This window comes from Heliangelus exortis, chromosome 2 (genome assembly GCF_036169615.1).
Source record: "Heliangelus exortis chromosome 2, bHelExo1.hap1, whole genome shotgun sequence".
Classification (NCBI taxonomy): Eukaryota; Metazoa; Chordata; class Aves; order Apodiformes; family Trochilidae; genus Heliangelus; species Heliangelus exortis.
This window is the reverse complement of record NC_092423.1, coordinates 27450179-27478084: the sequence shown is the minus strand read 5'-3', so window position 1 is coordinate 27478084 and position 27906 is coordinate 27450179. Positions and strand designations below refer to the sequence as shown.

General features: G+C 35.4%; 1 protein-coding gene across 4 annotated transcripts in view; it reads right to left on the bottom strand.

Annotated features, from left to right (window-relative positions):
- Positions 1–27906, bottom strand: part of PHF14 (PHD finger protein 14) — a 151800-nt gene that overhangs the window by 27750 nt on the left and 96144 nt on the right. The window contains exons 17-19 of one of the 4 annotated variants that reach the window (XM_071735327.1): positions 24570–24687; positions 3851–3964; positions 2113–2195 (exon numbers count right to left, since the gene is read on the bottom strand). In XM_071735327.1, coding sequence (XP_071591428.1) covers positions 2124–2195; positions 3851–3964; positions 24570–24687 — 304 coding nt within the window. In that variant the 3' untranslated portion in view covers positions 2113–2123. Of the gene's footprint in view, positions 1–2112; positions 2196–3850; positions 3965–20325; positions 20483–24569; positions 24688–27906 lie in introns of those variants that run through there. The other 3 variants (XM_071735326.1, XM_071735329.1, XM_071735328.1) reach the window with 3 other exon arrangements.

Sequence of the window (27906 nt, the reverse complement as noted above, 5' to 3'; positions counted from 1 at the left end):
GTTAAATGAATTCAAGCTAGCAGCTACACAGAACAGAGGGAAAATATTTCAATGCCTATGAAGTTTAGAAAAGGATAACACCTTTCCACTAACACAAACATAAAAGCTTCACGTTTATACACACAGATACACAAATATTCATTTTCTCTAATATTTTCTGGTGTTCTCTAAGAGAGTAAATCATCCTTCTGCTCTTGCCCAATGCTTATTCTACATAATGATTGAAGTATTTTTTCAAATGAAAGAGGTCAGTGATGGAAATCCAGTTATTTAAGTCTGCTAATAATAGCAGATGGAGAAATTATCGGGCCAGTATTATTACAAGCTTTGCCATGGAATTAATTTTTATTCAGTTCTTTCAGAATATAGAATCATAGAATCATTGAGGTTGGAAAGGGCATTTAAAATAGTCAAGTCCTAGCACACTGCCAAATCCACTACTAAACCATGTCCATAAGTACCCCATCCACACACCTTTTAAATATGTCCATTGAGGACTCAACCACGTCCCTCGGCAGTCTGTTCAAGTGCCTGACAATCCTTTCAGTGAAGGCATTTTTCCTAATATCAAATCTAAACCTCTTCTGGTTCAATTTGATGCCATTTTCTCTCCTCCTATACCTTGTTATTTGGGAGAAGAGACAGACCCCACCTCACTACAGCCTCCTTTCAAGTAATTGTAGAGATCAATAAGGCCTCCCCTCAGCCGCCTTTTCTCCAGACTAAACAATCCCAGCTCCTCCTGATGCTACTTTTAAGCCTTGTTCTACAGACCCTTCACCAACTTTGTTGCTCTTCTCTGGACACGCTCCAGCACCCCAGTGTCCTTCTTGTACTGAGGGGCCCAGAACTGAACACCTGAGATGCAGCCTCACCTGTGCCAAACACAGGGAGACAATCACGTCCCTGGCCCTGCTGGCCACACCATGTCTGATACATCAGACTTTGTTTAAAAAGCAAACACTATGGTGTAATAAAACAATGTAAGGATGGATTGGATGTTCTGCTGATGAAGTTTATACCTTTGTGCTTAAAAAAAAAAACAACGAAAGATTTTTGTACTAACTTGAGGAGGCAATGGGACTGCTTGGGAGAGGCCTAATCCCGAGATGAAGGAATAAAAACAAAGAATAAAAGGGATCTTTCTACCTTTACACATAGTCTAGTTATTTTATAACCCAAAATGTTTCAGCATCTGAAATACACCAATGAATGGTGTACTCATACTCCCTCGGATCCTTCACAGCTATGAAAATAGTTAAATCTAAATAACCAAGATGCTGATTATCCCCACAGTTTTTTTCATAGGACAGATTGCTGGACACTGTCTCTATTCCACACAGAGTTAAATTTTTGAGCATGAAAAGAGGACTGAAGGAGGGGAGGCAGCAAGAATTGGGGTCATCTTGCTGTCCTGTTGAGTAGAACTCAAAATTCAGACAGCGTTTCTACTCAGAGGAAGAACAGGACAATTATGAAAAAGGCTTCAAAAGAAGGATCAAATGACAACCTGTAAGCTAAAACTGATGACAAAAGTAACCGAATATCAGATTCAGACTGGCCTCGGAGGAAAATAGATTCTAAGAAGGAAAAAAGTAAGTTTTATACAAATTAATGTGGCAACTCATGGGATTTTCCTTACTTTCTCCTACTAGAAATTGTCCTGTCCTCATAATTGCAAGACCAAGACTGTTTTTGAACATTACTTTCCACATCCTTCCCAATTCTCCCAATTCTTCCACCTTCCCAAAATCCTCGGTTAAGTCATTCTGCCTTCTTTAACCTAGTTTCCTATTTTCCTTTTCCATGGCTGCATTTGAGCTTTTCTTTAACAACCTCTTCCTTCTCAAGAATACTGATGGGTCAAGTTCAGATGAGACAAAAATTATTATACAAATAATGCATCAGCAGCTATAGTTAATTCCAAATATTAACTCATTAAGCAGACACTGAGATAATATAAAGGAGTGATGTACTGGGAGATTTCAAATCAAATGAGAAATAAAAAAGACATTAGTTGAAGTAAAGCTCTGCAAACACTTTTGTTTTGCTTTTTTAAAGACTGTTTTTAAGGGTATAATTCACAAATGTTTTTTAAGTGTGTTGACTTACCCACGTGTAACTTAGATGGGTTGTTTCATGGTGGGTTCTGAATTTGGTAATTCAGGATACTGGTGCTCCCCTTTCAAGGTTCCCTGGAAATCCAATCACAAAACTCTTTCTGACTCACCTCTCTCTGATTTTATGTTTATACTGCAGTAAATACGTTGCAGAAACTTTCATTCCCTTATAAAACACTAAAAATATTTACAACCCCACGTTCAGTAAAAGAACTTCAACATAAGCTATTACTGAGATGTTTAGTAAAATTCAAAAGGTATATTTACATCTCACTTTCAGTTCTCTGAGCTTTCCTATCCCCCACAGTTTAGCTGTTTTTATTCCACAAAGGCAAAATCTGTATACCCATCTTCCTCTAGGTCACCTTTTACTAAATAACCAGGTTTCATACCTCTTTCTGCAGCACTTTACCTTTATATTTATTTAAATATCATCTATGTTCTCAATTTTAATTTCTCCAGTGCAGTGAGATAAGTTGGCAAAGCTGAGACCTGCATGGAGGTCCCTTTGCTACTCAAGGGTATATACAAAAGTATTACCAAAAGCTTACATTACTCTATTCTCATTACTACTTAGATGTGATAACCTGACTTTCTGTTGTAGAATATGGGGTGATACTCCAAAATAAGTGAAGTACCTATTTGGTCTTAATCCAGAAGAGACTCTTAAGAATTCTCCTGGCCCTGTACTGCAGACATCCCTCTTCTTCAGACAAAGTGAGAAGACTATCAGAGGAAAGGAGAAATTCAAGAAGGTATTTGATAATAGTCTAAAGGCTGCACTAAAGAACGAATAAATGGCACTGTATTTCCCATGCCTACTATTTCAGACTCTTCTTTACTGATTATAGTCAAACAAAATCTAAGAAAAAAGCAAGAAAGGCTAGTTTTACATTATCAAGTATTTGGAATATCAATACCAGAAATATAAGTTTTTGAGGAAGCCAAGATCAATAAAGTTAAGGTTACTCCAAATGCAAGACTTCATTCTCAGTGGTAGGGTAAATGTAAAGAGAATGGTCCTACAAAAGGATGTCTGCCACCATAAAATGAAGTTTTGAATCTGACATTCTGCAGACAACTTCTCCTTCAGCTATGGTGTACTGTGACAAGTATACACTGCAGGGACAGGAAAAGCCCCAAGTCACTGGCTACTTTATGGAATTACTTTATATGCCAGCACCTTTTTTTACAAAACTAGGGGTTATGGACTTATGATCATACTATATCATTACCATTTAGAATTATTTTTTTGGAAACAAGGTCACAAAAAAGGCACAGTATTAGCAAGGGTCTTTCCTTTGTACAACCCATCAGTTAGCTGTACCTAAATTTAGTGAGGGATCAAGAAAGCTTTACACCTGCCTAAATACCTATATGCAGATTTTACTTCTGACACTTTCATGTCATGAAGTTTAGTTTGACACAGTCTCATGGAACTCCTGCTACTGCCATGGCATGAAAGACAGGACCAAGAAAAAAAAAATTCCCAATCACTGATAAGAAATGGTATTAAAAATGGTATATGGAATATACTTGGCTTATAGTTATTATTAATCATGGTCCTGAGATTTATTTTAATCTCACATATTGGTATGGGAAGGTAAGATTAAGCTGTAGCTTTAAGGAGTCTCTATTCTGAGTAAAACAACACTATGCATGAAAAACAGAGGCAAACGTGTATCCCCCAACAGTTAATCTTGGAAAAGAATAGACACAGAATGTCCTACCTCTTCTGGACGTTTCTGTGCCATCGATACCAGCTCTTCAGAGCTACTTCTTGAGGTAGAGGGAACCACATTACCTGGGGCCTCTGAGACCACCTCATTTGACGGCTCGGAGTCCTGAGGGCAACAGAGACAAACAGACCCCTCAGCAGCGTGTTGGAGTGGCACACCAAGAAAAGGAGACTTTTCAGAGGAATCCTGCTCTAAGCACAGGCAGAGAAATGAAAAATACTTGTGGTCTCATAACTCTTTTTACCCTGGGTAACTTCTTTTACCATAGAAGGAAAACCAGCGGTGATGCATTTTCTCTGAAAATGGAAATACTTCCTTCACAAGAGCATTATAAGACTTATTAAATAACTATACAGCGTTTCAGAATTGCAAAGTTCTGAATAAGCATGTTTGCTTTGCCCATACCTACCCCTGCTCCTGAACTGCAAGGAAGGGAAAACTACTTTTCATGACCGTATTCAAGATGAAAGTTTCTGCAAAAACAGCTGGGACCGTGCTAGAACAACTCCACACCCATGTATTTTAAAATTCATTGCAAATGTATAGCACACAATCTGGTAAAGATAGAAAAGTTAGTAGAGTTGGCTGTCTATTAGCTACTTTAACACTACAGTACAATAAAGAAAATAAAAAATTTTAATTAGTTTACATTCTGTTTTCCAAATTACCTTGATTTTGTAATGCAACATGACTAGACCAGTTAAAAACAAAAGCTACTTTATACCTTCACTGCTCTGCACAGTGGTTTTGATAACTGCATAGATTGAGATATTTTGCTACAGAGAAAAAAATCCATTAATCAGTACTATCTCTACTGTGTTTGTTGTAATGCTCATTACAGAATATATTTTAGATGTCAATGCTTTGCAAGCAGAATGTGTGCTTTGATGTATCACTTTCTCTCTGCAGTCATTAATTCCAAGGAAATCAGATTATACTTTTTGGAAACTGCAAACTGCAAAGCTCGTTATTATGTTTTCCAACATAACAATCCCTAAAAAGTAAATTAAATTTTCATAATGATAATATTCAGCACTTGCAGTTTAGTCTATTTCACTATTGGAAAGGAAAAGAAAATGTGAAGGCCAGTCCATTGATGACTACTGAGTGACATTGAGAACCACAGTTAAGATCAGATATTGCAAAAGAATTAATACATGGAGAAGCTTTGCTGGAGGCCCGAAAGCTGGAAAACTCTCTTTGGGCCCAGAGTGGGAATACTTTAATATCTCTATTTTATACAGCTTTTCAGATTAATTCCTTTAAAATGGCTTCTGGGCTTAAAAATTTTAAAAAAACTTTTTATGCCTTTCTTGTATTATCACCTCTCTGTGACTTGGATACAGGATATTTTAGACCATTCTGTAGCCAACCATCTTACATATAAATCCAGTACGGGGAAGGTATTTTAGGATAAATAAACAAAAGAATTCCATCAATCTAAATGCTGTCAAGGAAGTCAAATGGCTCCCAGGCTCTCTAAGCCACCAGATGAAACTTTGCATTGGTGTTCATCCTCACAGCTTGCTGTTTTGCCCAGCAGATCTCGACTTCCACAGGCAAATTCCTCTCTCTCAGTTTGGTTCCTGCCAAGTTATGACAATGAGTATTTCTTCGTGTTGACCCAATTAGCCATGAAGTGACTCTGAGTATGGAACAGTACCATATTGTTTCCTCCTTGAGAGATGAGAAGTTAATTCATGACCCTGCAATTTATCAGCTCAATATGTTTCCAGCTTTATTGTGCTACATACAAAACCAAAAATAACAACCATACCTGTTGGAAGAAAGTTATGTACCTGCCTAAATTTTTTGTTTCAGTGATTTCTTCCCTTGAATTTTGCCTGTTTTTTGTGTCTCAATGAACTTTTATGATATTGCTATTGCCTGTGGCCAGACAATGGTAACGACATTTTTAATTATTTATTACATCATTATTATCGTTATTTACATTTTTTATTACTTATGATTTTTGAAAGTAATAAACAGTGGTAATCAACAATGGTCTGAGCAACTGCACTTTGGTACATTCCTGTTCCATTCCTCTTGCATCAACAGGACCACCATGACACAAATTATCTTCGTCAACTTTTAAACAAATCTTCTTTCCAAGCAGCTTGGTCATCCTTCTCAATAGTTAAGATACAGCTAGCTAATTAAATGTTTCCATTTTTAAGGAGATAGGTAGAAATCAAATTGACTATTATTTGGCAACCAAGTTGAGAAAATATGTCTGTCTTTCCAATTCCACTAGCTTTACTATCTCTTTTCATATTGCTGTCACTTCTCAGGAAAACTGTACAGAGCCTGAACATATGTCAGAAAGGCTGTCTATGTGGCTATGAACTGGTCTGCCAACACGTGGAGCAACAGCTTTCAAAAATAAAGATACTCAGTAAGTGGAATGAGATCCTTTCATGGGAACTACAACAATAAAATGCTGCAAGATGCAATTGAGAACTTGTGTAAAGCTGCTTCTATGTGTGTTATGGGTACATGGAAAAGTGAGCAACAGCTCTGGTAACAAATCCTCAAACCTTGACGTTTACTCTGCAAATATAAGGACCTGGAAAAGTATTAGCTTTGTTTTCCTTTGTCAAGTAAAGCAAAAATTCTGTTTCTCTGACCTAAAACAACATTTGTATTGAAGAAAAATTAAAAGGAAAAAAACCTCCTAAAACCAGTTAAAATTAGCTTGTAGTTTCTCCTAATTATTATTTCTATCATAAAATAATGGAACAGATTTTGCAAAAATCTGCCAAAAAGTCACTTCTTTCATTTTTTTCAACGTCTTGTATGATGAAAACCATGTCAGTGGCATTTCTTAGTTATCTGTGAGATTCAGCTGTAGCTGTGATGGATACCATGGTTCATGGATGCATAACTTACACAATAATTTGGTATACGTGTTTTCTAGTGCTTAAGCCCCTCCCACTTCATTAAAATATTGTATCTTACAGCCTTCATATGAAAGCTCGTGTATGTGCATTTTCAAGTTTCATTTCAAGAACATTTCCAAGTGCATTTCAATGCATTCAATGCATTTCAGTGCATTTTCAAGATTTTCAAGTATCCAGACATAGCTTTCTACTAGATTATAATATTTAACTACATTACTTAATGAATTATAGGGGAAAATCACTGTTAAGTGGTACCTTCACTTTCCTGAAAATACAAAAATTCAGGATGAAAACATAAGTGCCTCATAAAGAAATAATAACCAGAATGCCTGGTTATTACATTTTTCATGACCAATGATGATTTTGCTCAAAGCTCCTCAGAACATGATCCTTCTTGGGCTTACAAAACTTTGAACAGAAAATATGAAATGTGCTGCCATTCCACTATGATTATGCAAGAAAGACAGCCCTGCTTTGAACTATGTCTCTTTTCATTTGACCTAAGCGTTCCTTCAGTTTAAGATACCACAACAGCACTGTCTTGAATCAATCACAGTTCTGGGAGAAAAAAAAAATAAATATTGAATTACATGTTGGCATAAATACATAACAAATTGGATAGTCTAGTCCTGGCTCAGAACTTGTTTGTTAGTCTTGACAGCAAACACAAAAGTGTAGCTGGTTAAAATCTGAGCCTCGGAGATTCAGCATTTCTTATTTTATTCTTTTAAAATTCAAGTCAGCAGAGACCAAAGGTGAAAATGACTGGTAGAAAGTGAGAAATTAAATACCAAGATACATTGAACTGTAGCACCTGCCCAAAATGCATTAAATTCTTTTTTTCCCTTCATCCTATTTGGCATATTTGCTATTTGCATCTACAGCAAGAGAAGCAAATGTTGTTCTTCTAGTTCTTCGAGCCTTGTCCTCTGCTGTGCAGAAAGATCACTGATACAGTACACTGAAAAATCAATAGTGCATATGGAACAGATGTGAATTTAATTTGTGAGCTACACAGAAATTATAGATTTCAGACAAAAATATTTACATTTTACACTCTTTCTGATATTGTGTCTTAATTTGAGGGCTTGATTAAAAAAAAAAAGACCATGAAAAACAAGATCAATACACATATACAGATATATACTACAAAAGTATATACAAACATGTACATTTATAGGGAACGTTATGGTAACAAAATAATTGTTTATCAATCCATGTTACAGTCAGCACACTCTGAGTCATATGAAATAGACTCTACACAGCTTCTGATTTTGAAGAAAATGAAGAACTGACACATATAAAAATGCTAAAAATAGTATGCATAAAATACTCAGCTAGAAAGCACAAGAAACTGCCTTTTGATACAACATGATGGAAAAGTAGTGTCTTTCATTCTTATTTATACTATCAAAGCATTTTCTATTTTTCTGTCATTGCTACTTCAAAATAATACAAAACTAAAAAAGAATCAAATCAACCCACAAACCCTCTATAGATGATTTCAAGCTGACAGGTTTGAATATATTATGTTAACTCTGCATCAGTTTTCATATATCATCCTTTACCTTGGTCCAGTTGAAAATTACACAAGCCATAAATTAGCTTTAAACAAGTTTTGAATCAGCCTGGAACTAGTTTTCAAATTAAAGAGCCGTCAGTATATTACATGCTACTGTCATTTTATTACCCCAATCAATTCTGTGTGGCCTGAGGTAGAAAGAAAATGGATGCTGTCTTCATTTGCAAAGGGTTTATCTCTCACACCAGGCTCTGAAACCATGACTGCAGTAATGAATTGGAAGCCAAAGTTACTAACAGACTTCTAACAGTAACAAAGCAGAAATATTTGTCCCCTTCTAGACTTACAAAAGTGAAAAAAAAAAATCCAAACCTTTCTGAAACAGAAAGCCAGATTCTGAAGCTGAAGGAATATGGGAAGAAACAAGCACATTTTTATTGAAGTGCTAAAGTGCCTGTAGCCCCACGTGTGCTGCCCAGGAAAAGCCTTCCTGGGTCAGACTGAATGTGCCTCCCTGGCCCAGAGTGCAGAACCATCCCTCCTGTAATGAACCAACCACTCCTGCCCCTCCTGATTCACTCTTACATCTCAGGAGAAAGCTTTGAAAGTATTCAGGACATCTTACCCAGAATTAGGTGAAATCTAATGAAGACAAAATATCTCTAGTTCTCCATAGCTCACAGGCAGCCAAAGTGAATTCCCAGGAGGAATGTGGAGTTTATCTCAAGCTACTTACACCTTTGAGATCAATCACTGTACCGCTCCTAGGATTTTACCCTGCATTAGCTAATGGGGGAAGAACATGGGCTTTCAACTTCTAAGTCAAGCTCCCCAGCTGTAAAATTTCCCTTCCTCTTGATATTCTGCTTTTGTCACCCTTCTCATGCTGATTTTATTTAACACCTGACAATCCCCTCTCTTCCTCTGCCCTCTCCAAAGACAGGAAATTACAAATACAACCTTTAGTGTTTGCTGCCAGTCACAGAGACAATGCCATTGTTCTGTCCTTGGTTGTTTTTTCTCTCTTGAGAAGGGGATGATGACTCCTGTGTTGATACAGAGTTAACACAACAGGGTCTCATTCTCAGCTGACTCTGCAGCTGCCTCACTTCAGGTAATCAACTTTAACCTCCTCTGAAACCTCTGCCTTCTTTTAAATACAGAAACAAAAGAAGAACCTTTCATAATTCTGTTTTCCAAAGACAGAAACTAAAGTACATTCTTATCCTCACGCCCATTCAAAAAGACCATGTAATATGAAGGAACTAATAGAGTTACACGAAATTTCAAAAAAATACCCATCTGTTTCCACTTATTATCCCTCTGTCTTTCAATAAACTACAGCATTGACAAAGCAAGCTTGCATTTTTGAAATCTACCAACATTTCCGAGTGTCAAAGGGTGAATTCCCACTTTTATGGTTGTTTTAAAATAAGGATTGCAAATACTTTACTAGAAACGATTGAACAAAGTATGAAAGGAAAGCGTGTCGAGCATTTTCTCTGGATGCCTTTTTCAAATGGAAAAATTTCCATGTATTTAAAGCTAGAAAGAGACTCTCAAAATATTGTTTTTTATGTTTACTCTTCCAACTTTATCATATGCAAATAGAAACAGCAAACAGGAGAAAATTTTACCACTTGAAAGTATTATTATTCACTGACCTCTAATACATGAATTAGTTTCCCCTTTCTAGCACACCCATTTTCTACATTTCCATTACTCAGTGTACTAATCCTAACTCTCCCTGGACTGCATTCTCCACCTTTCAATGAAATTTCCTAGATTAATATATACTTTCTCATAGTTCACTATTTCCCAAAATTCAAAAGCTGTTCTATAAGCTACCCTTTCAAAAGCTGCTCCCAGAATTCTGTGCACTGTATTCAAAATCAACTGTTAAAACATTGTAATTAATAAAAAAACATTAGAATGAAAAAACCGGAATTAAACTTCATGATATAAATTCACCACGCTAATTTAATCCCTTGTGTGTAATAGAAAGGGATTTAACCTTCCTTTTACTGACATGAATTAAAGCCATTAATCACAGGTACAGTGTGGCTCAAACTATTACCAAAAATCTCTGTACAAGCATGAACATCATCACCAGATTTTTCTAGCATTTCTTCAACAAAGGAAAAAACCCAATACCTATTTTTTTTCTTTTTTTTTTTTTTTTTAGGTGTTTTTTTTTGTACTAAATTTCCTATGCCTAGCATAATTTGGCAATTATCTGCTGCAACAGAGCAACAGATTTATATGAGTATCCTTTTGCAGGATATCGATAACACTGGCAAGACTGCTGTACTATGCCATTATCACTAACTAAGGGTAACTCAATAGTTTTTCCTTTTTTTCTTGTCCACACTGCTGCCTTCTTACACATTGTTTTGCTTTTTTTTTTTTTTTCTGACTATGAATTAATATGCAGGCATATAATATCACCTAGGAAGCTAACTTTGTCCTAATTTTTGTATTTTACAGAGTTTTAAATTTATGGGGATTTTTTATTTTCAAAAGCTCTTGAAGATAACACACACATAATTTAGTACTGCTGGATCAGGATATTTTGTCTTCCCCCTGCCCATTTTGTACAGATCTGATCTCTCTGGGAAGAAGGGGGAAATAACACTTTCTCCCCTCTAAAAGAAAAAAACAGAAAACCAATAGTTGCAGAACAAATTCTCAAGCACATCACAAGCACCTATGGCCCCAGTAAGAGGGGCACTTACTGTCTCACTATATGTAGATTGCATATAAATTGCAATCTTAAATATATTTACAGAATGATGGCAGCACCTAAGATTTAAAGCAGGTTTTTCTACACACCAAATGTACAAAGCCACCTGCTATTACCTATGGAAGGCAGTGCTACAGCTACGATGGCTCCATTAGTAAAATTACATTTGGTTTGCAGTTGTCTGCTTCTTTATGCAACAGGTTTTTTTTTCCTTCAGAAAAGATGAGGGACAGACCACAGCAAAATATTCATATAGTTTCTATAAAAGACAGTTTTACTTCATCTCTATTTCTTTTCAAGTCATGTTTAAATAGCCCCAAACTTTCCACACTCTTGGATTGCTGAGGCCGTGACTGCATGAAGGATAAAATTTGGGAGTTAGGTCCTGCAGGAGACTTATTTTCACCTCTAAGGGTCAAGCTGCAAAAATTTATGGTGGAAGTAGTTTGCTTCACTCCAGCAGCTTGGGAGAAAGCATACACAAAATTTGCTCACAATACGTAGCTAATATTAAACTTGAACTAGAAAATTGAGCACTTGAGAACTGCAAAAAGCAGCTGCTTTATTCTAACAAAAATAGAATGTAGCTCAGAAAAGTCTTTCTTTCAAGCACACAATCTTCATATATTATGCATCAGCATGCAGAGTGTGTCTGTCAGATGTTGGAACAAAGCCTTAAATTGTACCATCTAACTTAATTCTCAAGACAGGGTCAGCACATTCATAGGGCTGGGGATTTTTTCCCCTTTGAGAAATCCTTTAAGTAATATTTATTTAGTTCCTTACATCTTCATCAGCACTGATTCTTGCCTTTCAACTCCTTGAAGCCCACATTTTCCCAACAAAAAGGAAAAAAGAAGAGTGGTATTAAAATGTGTGATCACCAAAAGCATCACAAAATCACCAAAGGCTACTTATTAAATCAAGACTGGTTTTCATCTGTCCCCGCTTCCAGATTTTTTTTCCAGCAACAAGAAGAAATAAAGGGATTGCACAGTACATACATTCCTTAAACTTTCCTTATACGACATCCCCTTATCTGCCTGTACTTCAGACATTTTCTATAAATGCTCTAACTTGCTCTGTATGACAGCTCTCTGTGGGCCCTCCACATCCTCCTCTCTGCTCTGCCACAACCCTATTTCTCACTTCATCCCATTCCCCCTCTAAGGGTTTCTGTGTATTTTTCCAACAGGAATTTTCTCATTCTAATGAGTGTGTGTGTGCTCATATTTCCCCTTATATGCTGAGGGCACTTTCTGCAGTCCCATTGTTTTTTTCCAATCTTGGTTTTCTTTCTCTTCCTCTCTTTCCCTCTCTCTCTTCTTAAAAAGCATTACTGTTCATTTTCAGCTGATAAAGCAAAAAAATAAAATATCAATTCATGGCCATAAAAATATTTAAAAAGAACAAACCTCTTTATAGAAAGGATTTCTATAAAAATGTTTCTCACATCCTCCTTTTCAGAACTCTGTAACATCCGAATGTGACGAAATTAAAAATGTCTCAGACAACTTCTTAGAAGCTTCAAACAAATGTTAGGAGCCCTATCTGTGGGTGTCCTTAACTTACTCAGTCACACTAGTCAAAACAGTAATTAAGAAAAAAATTCCATATAAAATTTCCACATAACTTTATACTAATAAATACAGGCATATCCTTGTAACTGAGCTAAACTGACAGCAGGTAGTTTACTAAAGATGGAATTAACAGCCCAGTTAACACGGTTTAATATATGACATTAATTGGCCATCTTTTGCTGAGCCCACAGGATCTGAAAGGTCACAACTGTGCTGCTGTTTTAAAGCAGACTCAAAAAGGCCTGGAAATTCCTCATTTTTCCCTAATTAAGAATGCTGAAAATTATATATGGAATGATGAGACCAAAATCACTTGAAATGTCAACTTTCCTCCTTTGTTTCACAAAGCATGAGTACTTCCCCTGTGTTGCGTTTTTTTTTTTACTTTAAAGATTACATCTACCAGACAAGAAAAAGTTAAAAAACTTGCTTAAAAAAAGAGGCACGAAGTCTCTTACTGTTGAATACAGTTGCTTAATCACACTGTAGACCAGATTCTTTCAGGTAAAATCATACAGGTCTTATACAAACATATAAATGCTAAAATTTGATGCCCGAACAGTACATATCCATGTATTAATTTTTAGGCTTTCAACCATGTGACTATTGAGATGTAGATTCTGCAAATTCTCTTAGTAAAGCAGGAATGAAATAAATAAGTAGTCAAGGAAACTAAACCAAAAATACACCTTTGAAAAAGCAAACAGAAGAGTGGTTTTAACAGTCACTTCAGACCAGTAACTACTGTGGTGTGACAGGAAAAGTGCTGTAGAGCAAAGCAGCTGGCATTGAGGATCAGCCAGATGTGATACACGTGTCTCAAAGGTATGAGTAGTTTGGTCACAGACATGGCATGCACTTTGGCAGCCAGAATACATCCTCAGCTTTAGCATCCCTTGACAGGAATCTGCTTTGCACACTCTTGAGACCACTCCATAGTGTGAACCAGAGCGTAGCAGCCGACGGCAATGGGGGGATTCCTTTCAAAATCCCATTCCTGATCTTAACCAAAATAAGATAAATACAAATTAAGATACCTCAGCTTAAGATCCATGAATATGAACATACCAGAATGTAGAACCATTAAAACTGAATAGCAAATGTTCAAAATAACAGGATTTATTAAACACCACCTTTATTCAGAATTCAGTAGTGTCACCCTGGGTTACTAACAGCTTCCTTCCTCCTTCTGACATTCACTACACTGAAAGTTCTCTGCAGTCTAACAACTCTACCACCTATTTTCAAACTAAAAAAAAAAAATAACAAAACCAAAACCAAAACACAAAAACATAACAACAACAACAACAACAACAAAAAACAGATATAAAGAGACAGACAGACTAAATACTTCGCTTTACTTTTGGATGATGGTTTGATTGCTGTCCTAAATTAATCTGTGAGCACATCAGCACATCCAACCACCAAAGGGAGATCCTGGTTTACTTCCCTCTTCCTCTTCTAAGGAGGGTTCAAAATCATGTTTCTCAAGGGATTGCTTCAGCCAATTTATTATTCTTTAGCTGAAGCAGGTCGTTTTGCATGGAAAAATAATTCACTGAGTAGAATGATTCATTGTTCATTAATCAGGGTATCTGAGAATTGTCTTCTGCATATTTTATAATTTTATATCAAGCAGCTTTTCAGTCTATGCTGTACCCAGAAAGCACATAAACAACAATAGGTCTGTAGGTCATTATGCTGAGAATGAATACACAGATTAATAAATCGCATCTCCCAATACTTGAACTTTTTGGTTTTTCTCATAATTCCCTCTTTAAGTGTAAGATTCTTGAAAGCATCCTTCCATGAGTATAGACTTCTTATTATAACCTTCAAAAAGTTCCTTACTACTAGCAACTTAAAAAATGTATTTAGTCTAATTTTGCTTTGAAGTTCCTCTGCCTTCTGAAATTCTTTCAACCAAAACAAGCAGTGGAGATATGAGGCACTAGAAGAAAACAGTAGGAGGAACTGCATATTCATTTAATACACAATATGCTTGCAAATATTAGTCCCTGATATGTATCTTTATATATTACAGAGGACTGGTTGCACATTTTATATTCATTATGTCAATGATTGTATCAATCTGCTGACAGTCTTTTATTTTAAAAAATAAATAAGTGATGTGATTAACCCACTTGTGCTGTGTTATCTTGTTATTTCCTTTTTGCCACTTCTTTTCCTTGGCTATTTATACCACATATGAAAGGATACCATCTACCCTTCAGTATTCATAAGATTACTAGCTAGAAGAAACCCTGGTATCTACAGATTCCAAGGCTCTCCACATAGGAAATCTTCTGGCACTGTTTGACACGGCTGAAAAACACTTAATATTTTTCAAACATACCCAAAGGTGTTTCAAACCACTGAACTAGATAATAATTTGCAACTGATATCAAAGATGTGTTTACTAAATAAATAAAAAAAAAAAGCTAAGGCAAGCTTAATTGCTACCGGAATTCAACCATACACTATGTATTTCACAGGTTTTGTGAAAATCTTTTCAAAAGACACCTTAAAATTCCACATTTCTGGTTTTTCTTGGTAGAGCTGACTGTAACACTATTACAGTTATATTCCCACACAAGCTATTTGCTGAGCCAATTTTAAGAAGAGGGAACTTTTCTGCTATAGAATGCTAAAATCCAACCGATGAGACACTCAATTGCACAGAAAGTGGCTGACACAGCACAAATCAGCAATGCCCAGCTGTCTTCTGCAAAATGTGATTAAATGTGGCTAGCACTAAGAGAATCTCTGTTGGAGAATGGCGACTAAACCTCACCACCACTATCTAACACTACAATGAAAAGCAAATCTTCAATGTGCTCAAATTCATTACTCGCCTACCACTTCGAAAATAGCACTTTTTTTTGTTTCTTCCCCCCCTCTCCTTTATTCCCTCCTCATTCAGTATGATTAGATTTTGCCCAGGCAGCACTAGCAATTTATACTGATAAGTGACACGTTTATTAAAGTGTCATAGATGGCTACATTTCTTTGAAAGACTAAAATAAAATCAATCCTGAGAGTAAACACGAGCAGGCAATTAGGCAACGATGATAATGCATTCAGACCTTATCCAGAGAGGAACAATTAAAGATCTATTTCTTTTTCTGGCACATAGAATATGATTACAGGCAATGTGCTAAGATAATGTGCAATTGGACTAGTGAAGAAATATATAATTCTTCTTTAATTGCATATACTTAAAATGTTCAAAATAACAGGTTAATAAAACATATGGCAATTTTTTTTAAAAATTAGAGTGGAGTAGGATGCTACCAGACTCCAGATACACCTCTGCATCTCTCAGGGTTCCCCTTGCTTAAGCTATTTCAAAACACAAATCTTGCAATTTCTGTTGATTCTTCAATTCTTCACAAATATTCAAATTAGAGACGATTATATGCAATGCATTTTTTTTTTTTTTTTTTTTTGGACACTATCCTCCTGGCAGCAATCTAAACCAGGATTTAAATCAAGGCTCAAAAGTTTTAAAAATTCTAAAATCAGTTACAAGCTTTTCATTCACACTTTTCGCAGATGCTTTAAAAATTAACATGTGTTCTACTAATTAAGTAAATATCAATCAATAATTAAGTAAATATCAATCAAAACTTCCAATAGGGTTGTTATAGAAAGAAGTAGTGGTCAATTATGATTTATTGGTAAATTTGTTTATGACTCCATTTTCAGCACAAAGCCCCTAATTATCAACACTCAAAAGGCTCCTTATCTTACAAACTCTAGAAGTAGGAAGACAACTGGACTGATGAAGCAGAACTGAACTGTGTATTGGTGTAACTATGATGCTCTGGCAGCTAGTTTGGTGACTTGCACACACATATATCTTCCTTTTGTGACTTCACTGGAAAAGGAAAGTAAAACAGAAAATTAAAGTTAAAACTAGTATGGCCATGTCTTTTTACATTTCAATATAGCACCTCCGATAGGTAAAATCCACTGTCACAATGCTGCCCAACGTCACAGATACTTATAAATTGATTTTCAAAAGCAAGAAAGTGAAAGCCTCCAGTTCTTCAAGCAGTGAGCATCCCCCCTGTCTTTCCTAGGCACTAGTCCTCTATCAGCCTTCTCACCTCCTCTGAGAGCAGGCAAAGCTGCATGCCAAGGAGGAGGTATAAAATCTTCCTGTTGCAAGATGCTGCTCAGGGCTGAAAAAGCACTCTTGTTTTTTATTCTCTCACACTGTGTTAGCATACAACCAGGTTTAGTGGCTTTACTTCAAACATGATGCTAGCTGCTTTTTGGATCTTTCCCAGTTGCAGACAGAGGTCCCAGCAGAGATTCCTTGCCACTCAGCACTACAGTAATGGGCAATGTAGGCTGTAAATTCATTTTGTCACGGCTTAGGAAGTATAAATCATAATTCAGTAGAAGAGCTGTTTCCCAGACAAACCAGAATTGAAAGCAGATTTTGTTAGAAGCATAACCTAAAGAATGTTAGGAGCAGGCATTTTAACAGCTGCCCACTGCTTCCTTAACAGTGGTTAAGGCAGAGCAGGCAATAGGTATTCTATCTAACCCAAACAGTTAAATTAGGGGTTCAGTCACTTAAATACTAGGTTGGCTGTATTCAGATTAGATGCATTAAAAATATATAATCATTAAAAATGTATAATCACTGCACTGTGATTGTGATCTAAATTTTTTGAATCTAGTACTTCACTGATCATATACCTCTATAAGTATTCAAATGGAAATTAGACATGGGTGTGTATTTTAAGCAAAGAAGTAATTAATGACCAAGCTTATTTCTAAATTCAGCCATCCTTGTTTATTGTTACTTCAGCACCGTATTTAACACTTCATGAAAAGCATTACTACTCTAGAAATAATGTGATTCATGGGACACTCACAAATCCTCTTGTAAAAATAATTTGCTTCATTTTAAAGGTAGCATAAGGTGTTTGTGTATAATGACATCAGAATGAATCATTCTTTCAGTAGTATTCAAAACATCTTTTCCTCCTACTTTTGCCATAAAATATTGAGCATTATGAACGGCATTAAATGATACAACAGCTCTCCCATTAAGAAAAACAACATGTAACAGTGTGCAAAGTTTGAGCTTAGAAAAACATCCTGTGTTGTTGGGTGGTTTATGAAAAAGAGTGAACGAAGTTAAGCAGCAAATGATTTTATTCAGTCTCCTGGATAAGACAATATAGGGGGAAGAAGAAAATTAATCATGGAAACGAAACAATTTTTGTATCAAGTGCCATTTAAATGAGGCTTTTCTTACAAAAATACTAATTTAAACTGCTGTGCATAGCTTAAATTTTCAAAGAATACACCACTGGGAAAACACACTCTTATCAGGTTTATTATAACTTCTGTTTTTGACAAAGCTGAATGCAGGAAAATTTATGTATTTCACTTAGCACTCTTAATTGGAACTTAAATCTTTTTAACATTTGAATTCGTAGTCTTTGATCTATCCCAGTGTTAGGCTTCAAAATCAGAAATCTGTTTTTGCATTTGGAACTATAATTCCTCATTAAGAGAAAGATCCCTATGCTCCAATTTCTTTAAAGTTCTGGCTGGTATTAGATATACTATCACCTGTGTAACCATCAAATAGAGACTTGTTCAGACAAGGCTAAGGGAAAGACAGTGCTGTAGTGTATTGCCCATTTTCTACTATACTTGTTTGATAATTACAATTAAGTTACACCTAAGAAGTACAAGCACAGCTGATAAGGATCTGGCAGTCAGAACATGGGGTATTGGAACTGGTAGAATTGGTTTTGATGTGGAGAATTATAGGATTTAAAATAAGCACCTGTTCTAGATATATTTTATAGTGCTTGAGTTTTTTGTTGTTGTTGTTTTGTTGGGGTTTTTTTTCATTAAAAGCTAAGCTTCCCACTTACATTATGGGAACATTCCTCTGCCAACCAAGCATATCTGATTATTTGGATTAATTTGGGGATTTTATACCAACTAACTTTATCCACTCTTTATGAATCAAGTCCCATCTTAAGTTAATTTCAAGGCTGATTATTTTTGGAACATTTTATGGTATAAATTATTCATTACATAGATCTATTATACCTGTTTGCCAGAAAAAAAAGAGGTTGTGCCAACTCATTTTTAAAATATGAATAAAAATATGATACCTGAGGAGCAAATATTAAAATGCAGTTGGCAATATTTCAGTCAAATGATAAGAACTACAGTATGCTGAAATTTCAAAGTTTTTTATTTTTTACTGTAATTGCAGTGAAATTAATTTCTGTGCCAAGGTTTGGCATTACTGAAGTTCTTAAAACAGGGCATAAATAATTAAAGGCCTTACGTTTAATCTTCATACAGCCTTACTGATTTGGACAATTTTCTCCTGATCAATTTTTTAGGAAAACAATCCAGTGCCAATATCTGACTGATCCTCACAAACCTAGAAAGACAGTGACTTCAAGATAACCACATATTTTCCATTTGCTGTATAAAAAACAGCTTTTGTCCCATATCACACAAGCAGCTAAAGTCCTGGTAGCATAACCCAACTCTCCTCAAGCATCTTAAAAATAAATGCACACACAAAATTTAGCTTTATCATTCTTGATGACTGTATGATCATGACATCCACACCTAGTGAAAGTGAAGACACGTTCTATCTTTACAAAAGGTCAGTGAATTACACGATGCAACTTGTTCTGTACATCACTTCAAAATACTTTTCTACCTGAAAAATCCTGGATAAAAATTGAACTTTTCCCCACTGTTTTGCTTGTATCAGCAGGCAAATTAATTAGCAGTATTCTTTTATCATTTTTCAGCTGCAGTGCTGTTTGCCATGGTGGCAGTATAGTTGCTTGTATGTTGGATATTCAAAAGAAGGTGCTCTGACAGCACTGGAGTCACCCTTTGTCAGAACATATGCAACCAAACCAAGTTTGAATTAACACAAAACACCTTTAAGGATAAGGAGATTTTTGGTTTATTTATGGAAAGATATATTTTAAAGGGAACCTACTTAAAATCACATTGTATTGAATGATACCTACAAAAGCACTACAAAACATATTTAAGACATGATTAAGCATACATATATACTATCACTATATGCCAACTTCATATATTATATTCAAATAGGGTTTTCTTGTCTATATAAAAAGTTAACAGTACTGTTTATATTGCAAATGTGTTGCTCTGAACGTTTAGTAAATGCTCAGATAAAGTCTGTCCACACAACACTGATTCAATCATCTCTGTGTACTCAAGCAAGGAGAATCCCACACAAACTATAACCCTCTCTAATCTGAAGTAACTGTCTTGGCTCCCTGCTATAGTCAGTGGACAGGAAAAGGCAGCTTCAGAAAACATTTCACCAGATCTAAGGAAATTGTCTAAAATAAGGGAGAGGTATTGACATCTTGCAAAATTGAAGTCAAGATACAGAAAAGGTAAGAATTAAAATTTCTATTAACTTAATAACTCGTAGCAATAGTCCACATCATTATGGAGACAAAGCACTTTCAAAACATAATTTACACTCACACTCGCTGCAGCTCGGAGAATTCAGTATTTTTGAATGTTGGACCAAAGGATCCAAGCTGGACAATATCAACCAAGGAGAAAAAATTACCAAACATTTGAAAATTTTCATTTGTCTAGCACTCACAGGAGCTCTGGGATGAGACAAAAGTAAAATTCAATTTTCTGGTTACAGCTCAACTACTTCAAACATAAGGTCAAGCTTCCTCTTTTTTTCTCTTCCTGAAATCATCGCTTCAGCTTTCATGTCTTGCAAAATCTGAAGACAGTATATTCTTTTAATACTCAACTCAACTTAATCCATTTCAGTGACCCCCGACAGCTAAGTCAGTGAAGGCAGGGGTCCTACAGAAAAAAAAACAAACACAGCATGAAGTGATTAAAGCCTATAAATCCACACATAGCCACAAAAGGTCTTAAAGCACTGCATGTCACCTTAACTTTAACATTTCCAAAATTTTTAGAGCTTGACACCAGGATTTTTTGGTTTATTTTTTAACACACCCGCACGCAACCATGCATGTGTGAAAAAATGCTGCCTGAGTTTGAGAAAAAGGAATAATACATTAAATTTGATAAAGCATAATAAGACTGTCACCTACGTGGGTAACTTGTGAGTAGATCAGAATCTTCTACATTCCTCATAGGCATTCTTAACCATCAACTTTACTTTCTACTCCAATAAAATTCTATAGTCAATAGGAACGAAAAGGAGTTTCTCAAGATTTTCTTTTTACCTGACTGAACTAAGAGTTTTGAAATAAAATGTACATTTTGGAAATTTTCTTTAACAAAATAATATTTCCAACATTACTCTCAATGTGTTAGTATTACAGGGTTCACTTAAGTAGCTTATTCACTACGTGGAAGTGTGATATACCCAAAGAAATGCTTCTAACTGGATAACAAGTAAAATCACACACGATTCGACTTTCAACAGAAAAGGTGTATGAAAATATTATTTGCAAGGCTCATCTGTTTTCTGTTCCAGAAAATATTTCCTGAGGGGTTTAGATGAGAACTTTATGCATATATCCTGACAATTTATTTCTACAGAAAAAAATGCAATGCAGTAAAAAGGTGAAATAACAGCAAAATAAACAGAATTCTAGAGACAAGGCAGCTGATCTTGCAGCACTCCAATAATGACCTGACATATACACTCTGCAGCATTTTGCAAAATAGATTGTACGCAAAGATGAGCAGCTAGAAACCTAACCAGCACGGCTGCAGTAACCACCATGAAATATATTTAAATCCCTTGCTGCCTTGGTCCTCTGCAAATTTTTTAAATTGGAGGAGATACTTTAAAAAGTACTTTTTAAATGGAAGGCAACAGAAAGGAGTCCACGTGTAATTAATAAGACCTTTATAGCACATAATGAACAAACGGTCAGGCCGCAATCACTCCTACAGAATATTATCACACCATGACATTGAATAATTTGGTTTCTGTTTTATTTATTTCATTTTGTTAAATCCATTCTGAATATCATCACTATTTGAAAGTACTGTCTGGCAATCCTGACAGCACACCGCAACCCATTCGCGGAGCAGACGGATAATGTTATAGAAATGGAGAGCTCGTAGGTTTGCCTCAGCTTTCATGCAATGGAACAAAATCTACAATGTTTTTGAGATGAGAGAGCTTGTCAGACCTTAGTAGTGAGCATCACCCATTCCATAAAAGTGACAGGGAGTATTACCAGCAGAGAAGCTGTTGCCCTCGTGCCCTAGAGCAAAGTCACTGTCTGTCTGATTTGACAGGCAGGGTAATATGGGAATATGTTACGCTGGTAGAAAACTGACACAACTGCTGGAGAGTCCTGTGACTCTGTGAGCAAAATGGAAGGAGCACGTCCAACACTTCTGATGGATAACAATTTAAAGCATGTGTTTATTACTGCTAAATTACATCCCTTGTACTGCTGACACCCACAAGTGTTTAGCAAAATTGAAAATAAAATCCCATTCTTCGTTGTCAGCAGTATGTGTCTTTTCCTGAACATCTAGAACTGAAATTCATAATTAGAAAAAAACCCTCTAGCTGTGCCATTATATCCTATGCACTATGGTGTCTCTTGACACTGAAATTTACCTAACAATTGTTCTCAAGGCCTCATTCTGCTACAGAAGACCCTGTTGGGAAATTTTGAAGCTAATACTGTAACAGTGATTTAAACAACAAGTTGAAGGAATGAAAAATAAACAATAGTCTCCTTTGCCAAAGCTGGAAATTCAATCCCATTTTGCTGATATAATCCTTACACAAAACTTCACTGTCACACACCATGAATTGGATTTAGTGAGTGACTGAGAGACTGAAATTGGAGGTGGCTCAGGCTTGCAATTCATCCCCAGGTGAAGCAGAGTGCAGCAAACAGCACAGCTTTCTCTGCAGTTTTCCTCTTTTGAGCTCTAAGTACACAGTTGAGAGATCACCCCCCTCTAGTAATGGGTAGAAAAAGCTTTTACCTTATCAGCTCCTCCTGGTTGTGAAAAGCTGTGCAAAATTGTGTATATACAAATACACAATCCTAAAACCATACAGAATATTGAATTTTAAAATTATTAACTACATAAACAAAGCCCTCATCCTTTAAGTGGTATCTTCACGTTACGGAAGGTCTGTAAGGAATTTACCTCAACACTATGTTGTTTATATTTTCTTTTTTGAGAAAAGAAAAAGACCTACAAAAATAACCTCTAAACCAGAGAGCAATATAGCTTTTTCAGAGAAATTTCTCTGAACAGCTCAATGGAAAAGGCATGGGAAAGTAACTAGCCAAAACCACAAGGAGTCCCCATAAGGCCATTTTTCAGTATCTTACATATTCGTTACATTTTCACTTGAATACGATCCAAATTGCCTGTGCTTTAAAAACGTAAAAAAACTTTATTTTAATTTACTCAATAAAAACCTCTGAATGAAAAAGAAAACCAGACAGAGAAGCAAGCATTTTTTTTTAATTTGTAATAATCCCTAAGATAACAAGATATTTTCTCATTCTAATCATAAACTGTGTTTGCTGCTCAGAACATCGTATTTTTCAACATATACCTTAAAATTAACACATCCTGTGCTAAGTGAAGTCAATCATGCTTCATTTACATGATAAAGTATTTTTTAAATTTCATCTGGTACATGGTGTGCTAATCTTTTAGAAAACACATTTAGAAATTAAAAACCTTGGGGGTTTTGTTTACTCAGAAAAAGCCAAGAGAACAGCAGACACAAGATTTTAACTAATGTTATCAAGAGCTCCTTTTAGTTTAAGCAGGTGACAGAAATCCAATGACAATTTTAATTCACTCTTGGAATGTCCATTGCAAGTAAGTGGTATTCAAGAAAGATTGTTTTATGTCCATAGTGTAGTGGACAGCTAATTTCCCATGTCTGTCTTCATATCTCCTAACAAAGAACAATTTGATTAGTCCCTCAGGGTGAAACTGAATTCCATATTTTTCCAGTAGGCAAGGGACACTAGCAAGCCAAAAAATTAGACCTCTCTCTGAACATTTTGTATCTCCCACTGTTAAGACTAACATGGAAGTGTTTAAGCATCCAAGGATGCTAACAGGTAACTTAGTACATCTCTGCTTAGCTTTGTCCTTCTGTATCCACATGCTGAGTCACTTCACTAGTTAAAAAGGTCTCCAAAACCTGCAGGAATTGGCAAGATAGCCTGTAGAATCCTACAGGCTTAGAATGCTCTGTCATTTTAACATTGAAATATTAGATACATTTATCACTCCGTTTCTGAAGATCAATTAGAAAATATCTATTCAGAGGTTATGATGATTACAGAAAACAATGCCAGCACTAAAATAGCTTCTGTGGAGAAAATCAAAGAATCAAAATCTTTAATGTTTTTTAAAAGTTGGTTCTAAAGAAGCATACTATTAGGGTCAATATTATTAAAATGAGTTAATACATGTCAAAAATTTAGTTCTAGTTTTAAAATGTTGTATTTGATCAAGGCATACCAATCAATGTAAGCTATTAATAATCTTCTACTATTTTCCAGGTGTAGTAGTTCATCTTCATTTATTTAGGAAAACATGTATTTTGTCTCTCTGTCCTCAGAGGTTTGTATTCTGTTCCTCAAGTACTTTCACTTGTCAATAATGTCACCAATCCTAATAAGAGTATCCATACTCACTTGTTTCTCAGAGAGAACATAATGTGAAAAGAAAGCGTTTAACTGAAAAGAAAGCGTTAATCATAAAATTTTCTTTATTGATCAAGAGTATTTCCATTTTGCATACATTTTGGTTTTTTAACTGCTTTACAAAGAATGTGAAATCATTATTTTATGACTCTACTGTTTTTCAGAGCAGATGTATGTGTAGCTTTTCAACATAAATTTCACATTGCTAAGACTGCTAAAGCCAAAATATTTCAACCGTTTCACAGGATGAATTAACTTACTTTGGAGGATGTAGAATCACATTCCTGACAAATCCATCCATAACCAGTCTGTTTAGGAGACTTTTTCAAGGGAGGGTCTAGACAACCAAAATGGTAGCAAAGCCTGCATTCATCACACCTGTAATGGAGATCAAGTAAATAAATAAGTACATACATACATACATACATACATACATACATATATATATATATAAATATATATATATAAAGCATTTCTACACCATTTTATACGCAGCTTCCTCAGCACAAGGTTTCCTGGAAAAAAAAAATCCAGAAAATTTTTTATCTACATGGCATATTTTCAACCACAAACACTTTGAGAAGATTTGGCCTACTTTGGAGGTTTTTTTATACAGACACACTCACACATCACCTTTGTCATTGTCTTATATTAATGACATTATTTTAGACACCTGCATATTAAAGAAAAAGAAATTTAGATACTTTTATGTCATTCGCTGTTATTTTTAGAAATGTATTGGTTTTTTAAACAGTGAAAATACTGATTTATATTTTTTTTAGATATAAGACACTGTTTCACACAACTTAATTTTCAAGGAAAACACTCTGAAATGTTTGCTCAGATATTCAACAACTCAAGTATGATATAGAGCTATGAATTTTATATTTTTACACCAGGATTATATAGTTGACAAATAAATGCACAAAATATTGTCTGATTTACTTTGAATTTCCTGGAAAGGGGCATTGCTTTAAAAGGATTTCACTGTGACCTTTTACTTACGATACTGTACAATGAGCACACAATTTAATATATATATATTTTTTTTAATAGTATTTTGTACTATGCATGGTCCACATAAAATTTCAAAGCATACAAAACAGTTATCGTTCAACCATTTCCTATTGTACCAGCACCACCACTGAAGAAAAACAAGTGTGAAAGGATTTTAAAATTAGTAAAACAGCATGCTCAAAGTGAGAAAAAGATTTTAAAAGCAATAATAGCAATTTTTATCTATCCTGCTGAACTTCACTTTATTTGCATAACCCCTTGTATTCTCTTTTGTGAATCAGAAAGTATTTTTCAAATTTACTTTGCAATATTCTCTTCATTATATGCCCTTAAAGTGTGAATTCAGGCTCTAAATGACCTGGAAATATTACGTATTAAAAAACAAATTTTCTAAAAAATCCTCTATGCTTTCTTTCTCTGCTTCCTGGCCATTCTTTTCTTTACACAACATGCAAACCAACAAAGAAAAAAAATCTCCAAAAATTTACTCTAATAGCATTGCACAGGCATCACCAGATCAGAGGGACATGATTTATCAACAGAACACACACTGTATCACAGAAAGAGGATTCACACTCCTGTGTTAACATTAGACAAAAATGTTTCTGTGACTTTTCCCAAAGAATTAGTCTCTAAATAAAAAGAAGTAGATTATTTCTGATTATGACTGTTTAACCTAAGTACATGCTTTTGTCCTTGCTGTCAAGGCTGTGTTTGCTAGGGAAGCTGCCTGATTTTAGCAGTTAGATGTAAGACATAAGCACTGGTAAGGGTATTGCATGTTCTGTCTTCTGCTCAGTAGAAATTAAATGCAATAATCTGCCTATCAACAGTGTGCACACCCCTGGGCTGCCACAGCTTTGGTATTTTTAAAAGATGAGATATGTCATATTACTATTTATATCCTTGAGATTGTTTAGTAATAACTAATAATTCCAGGACAAAGAAACATTTTAAAAAGGAAAATATTCTCAGTTATTAAAGACACGAGAGTCCCAGTGCAGAAATATATCACTTAAAATTGGGAAAGGATGCAGCTTTATTTCTTGTGAAAGGCATATTAAAAGAATAAAAAGGTTGACAGTGGAGATGAGACAGGTTACCCTCCTACATCCCAACTGTGACCTTCAGCAAAAGAATAAGCTTCCTTTGAGCCTCACTGATGTCATATCTAAAGGAGTACATTTTTACTAACACATTCCTGTATCTAGAATATTATTCACATAAGTGCTTACATTTTAGCACTGCTTATCAGAACTCCATTCTTATAAAATGCTTATGATCCTCTAAGTAACATAAAATAAAGCATCATACTATTTCTGACTGAGTCTGTTTTTAGAGCTTAATCCTAAAATCTACATCTGACTTCAAATAGTATTACTTTGTATTTTTTTCTGAAGTGATGGTCTATGAACACAAGTATTTATGTGTTCAAAAGGAAACGTTTTCCCTTTAAAATCACACTTTGCCATCTCTTCTTACATCTTACCTATTTTTAACCTAGACTGTGGTATTTCCTAACTGCACTTTCAACCACATTTCAGAAGTACACGGGGGGAGTTAGCAAGGCTGGGACAAAATAACCTCAACATTATGACATTAAAACCAGATCTGGAGGCAGCATTCTAAAGCTGAATGCTTTAATATTTATTGTCATTAATTTTTATCACTTCAAAGATGCTTGGCAGAAGAAAAATTGCATTTTCCTACAATGAATTTAAACTATCTGTATGAAAGTTTTCAGATACTAATTGCTTCCATATGCATCTGCACAGCTGAGAAAATGTAAGTAACAAAAGCATATTTTCCTGAGTTAAGACTTCAAAAGCTGGCTGATGATAAAAATGAGGCTACACCAAATATTTGGAAACACTTCCTTCATACTGCTTTTTATTGCAAAACAATTTCTCTATTGTGGATCACAATGCCACTGATTCTGAAGTTCCCTGAGCATGATTCTGTGATGCTGGGAAAACGGATGAACACACACTGAACCCTGGTTAAAGATAATGCCCAAGCTGTCTGGCAACTCACTTGTCTGCTGAAACTGGGACAAAATGTGAAGCTTACACACATCACAGAAATCAAAACCTGGCATTCTTAATTCCTAATTCCAAAGGAAAACCTTATAGCTAGGCTAAAATGGCAGTCGTAAAATGAGAATAAGCTCTCAAGTGTATAATGTTGTGTTCTTTTGTCTAGCAACATAAAATGATCGAAAATCCACTGTCAGATTCAGAAAATAAGAGACACAAAACGAGGAGTCCTTTCAACTTAATTAGAGAATGAAATCACTGGGTCACAAAACGTGTCGTGCTGACGGTCTCACAGCCTTTCAGTAAATGCACTCACAGATCAATCACAATACGGACATTTACAGAGCAAAGGAGCCACGCGGTGCTGTCATTTACAAATATCATCCACTTCCATCCTGAAGATGGCTTAATAGTGCAATTTAAAGTATTGGGTGTTGAGAGGAGGGGGAAAGCAACAGCATCTTCCATTTTAAAGGTTTAGTTTAAATTTTCACCCTTGTGGATTCAAGGTCAGAATTCAAAACAGTTTACAATTCAAAACAGC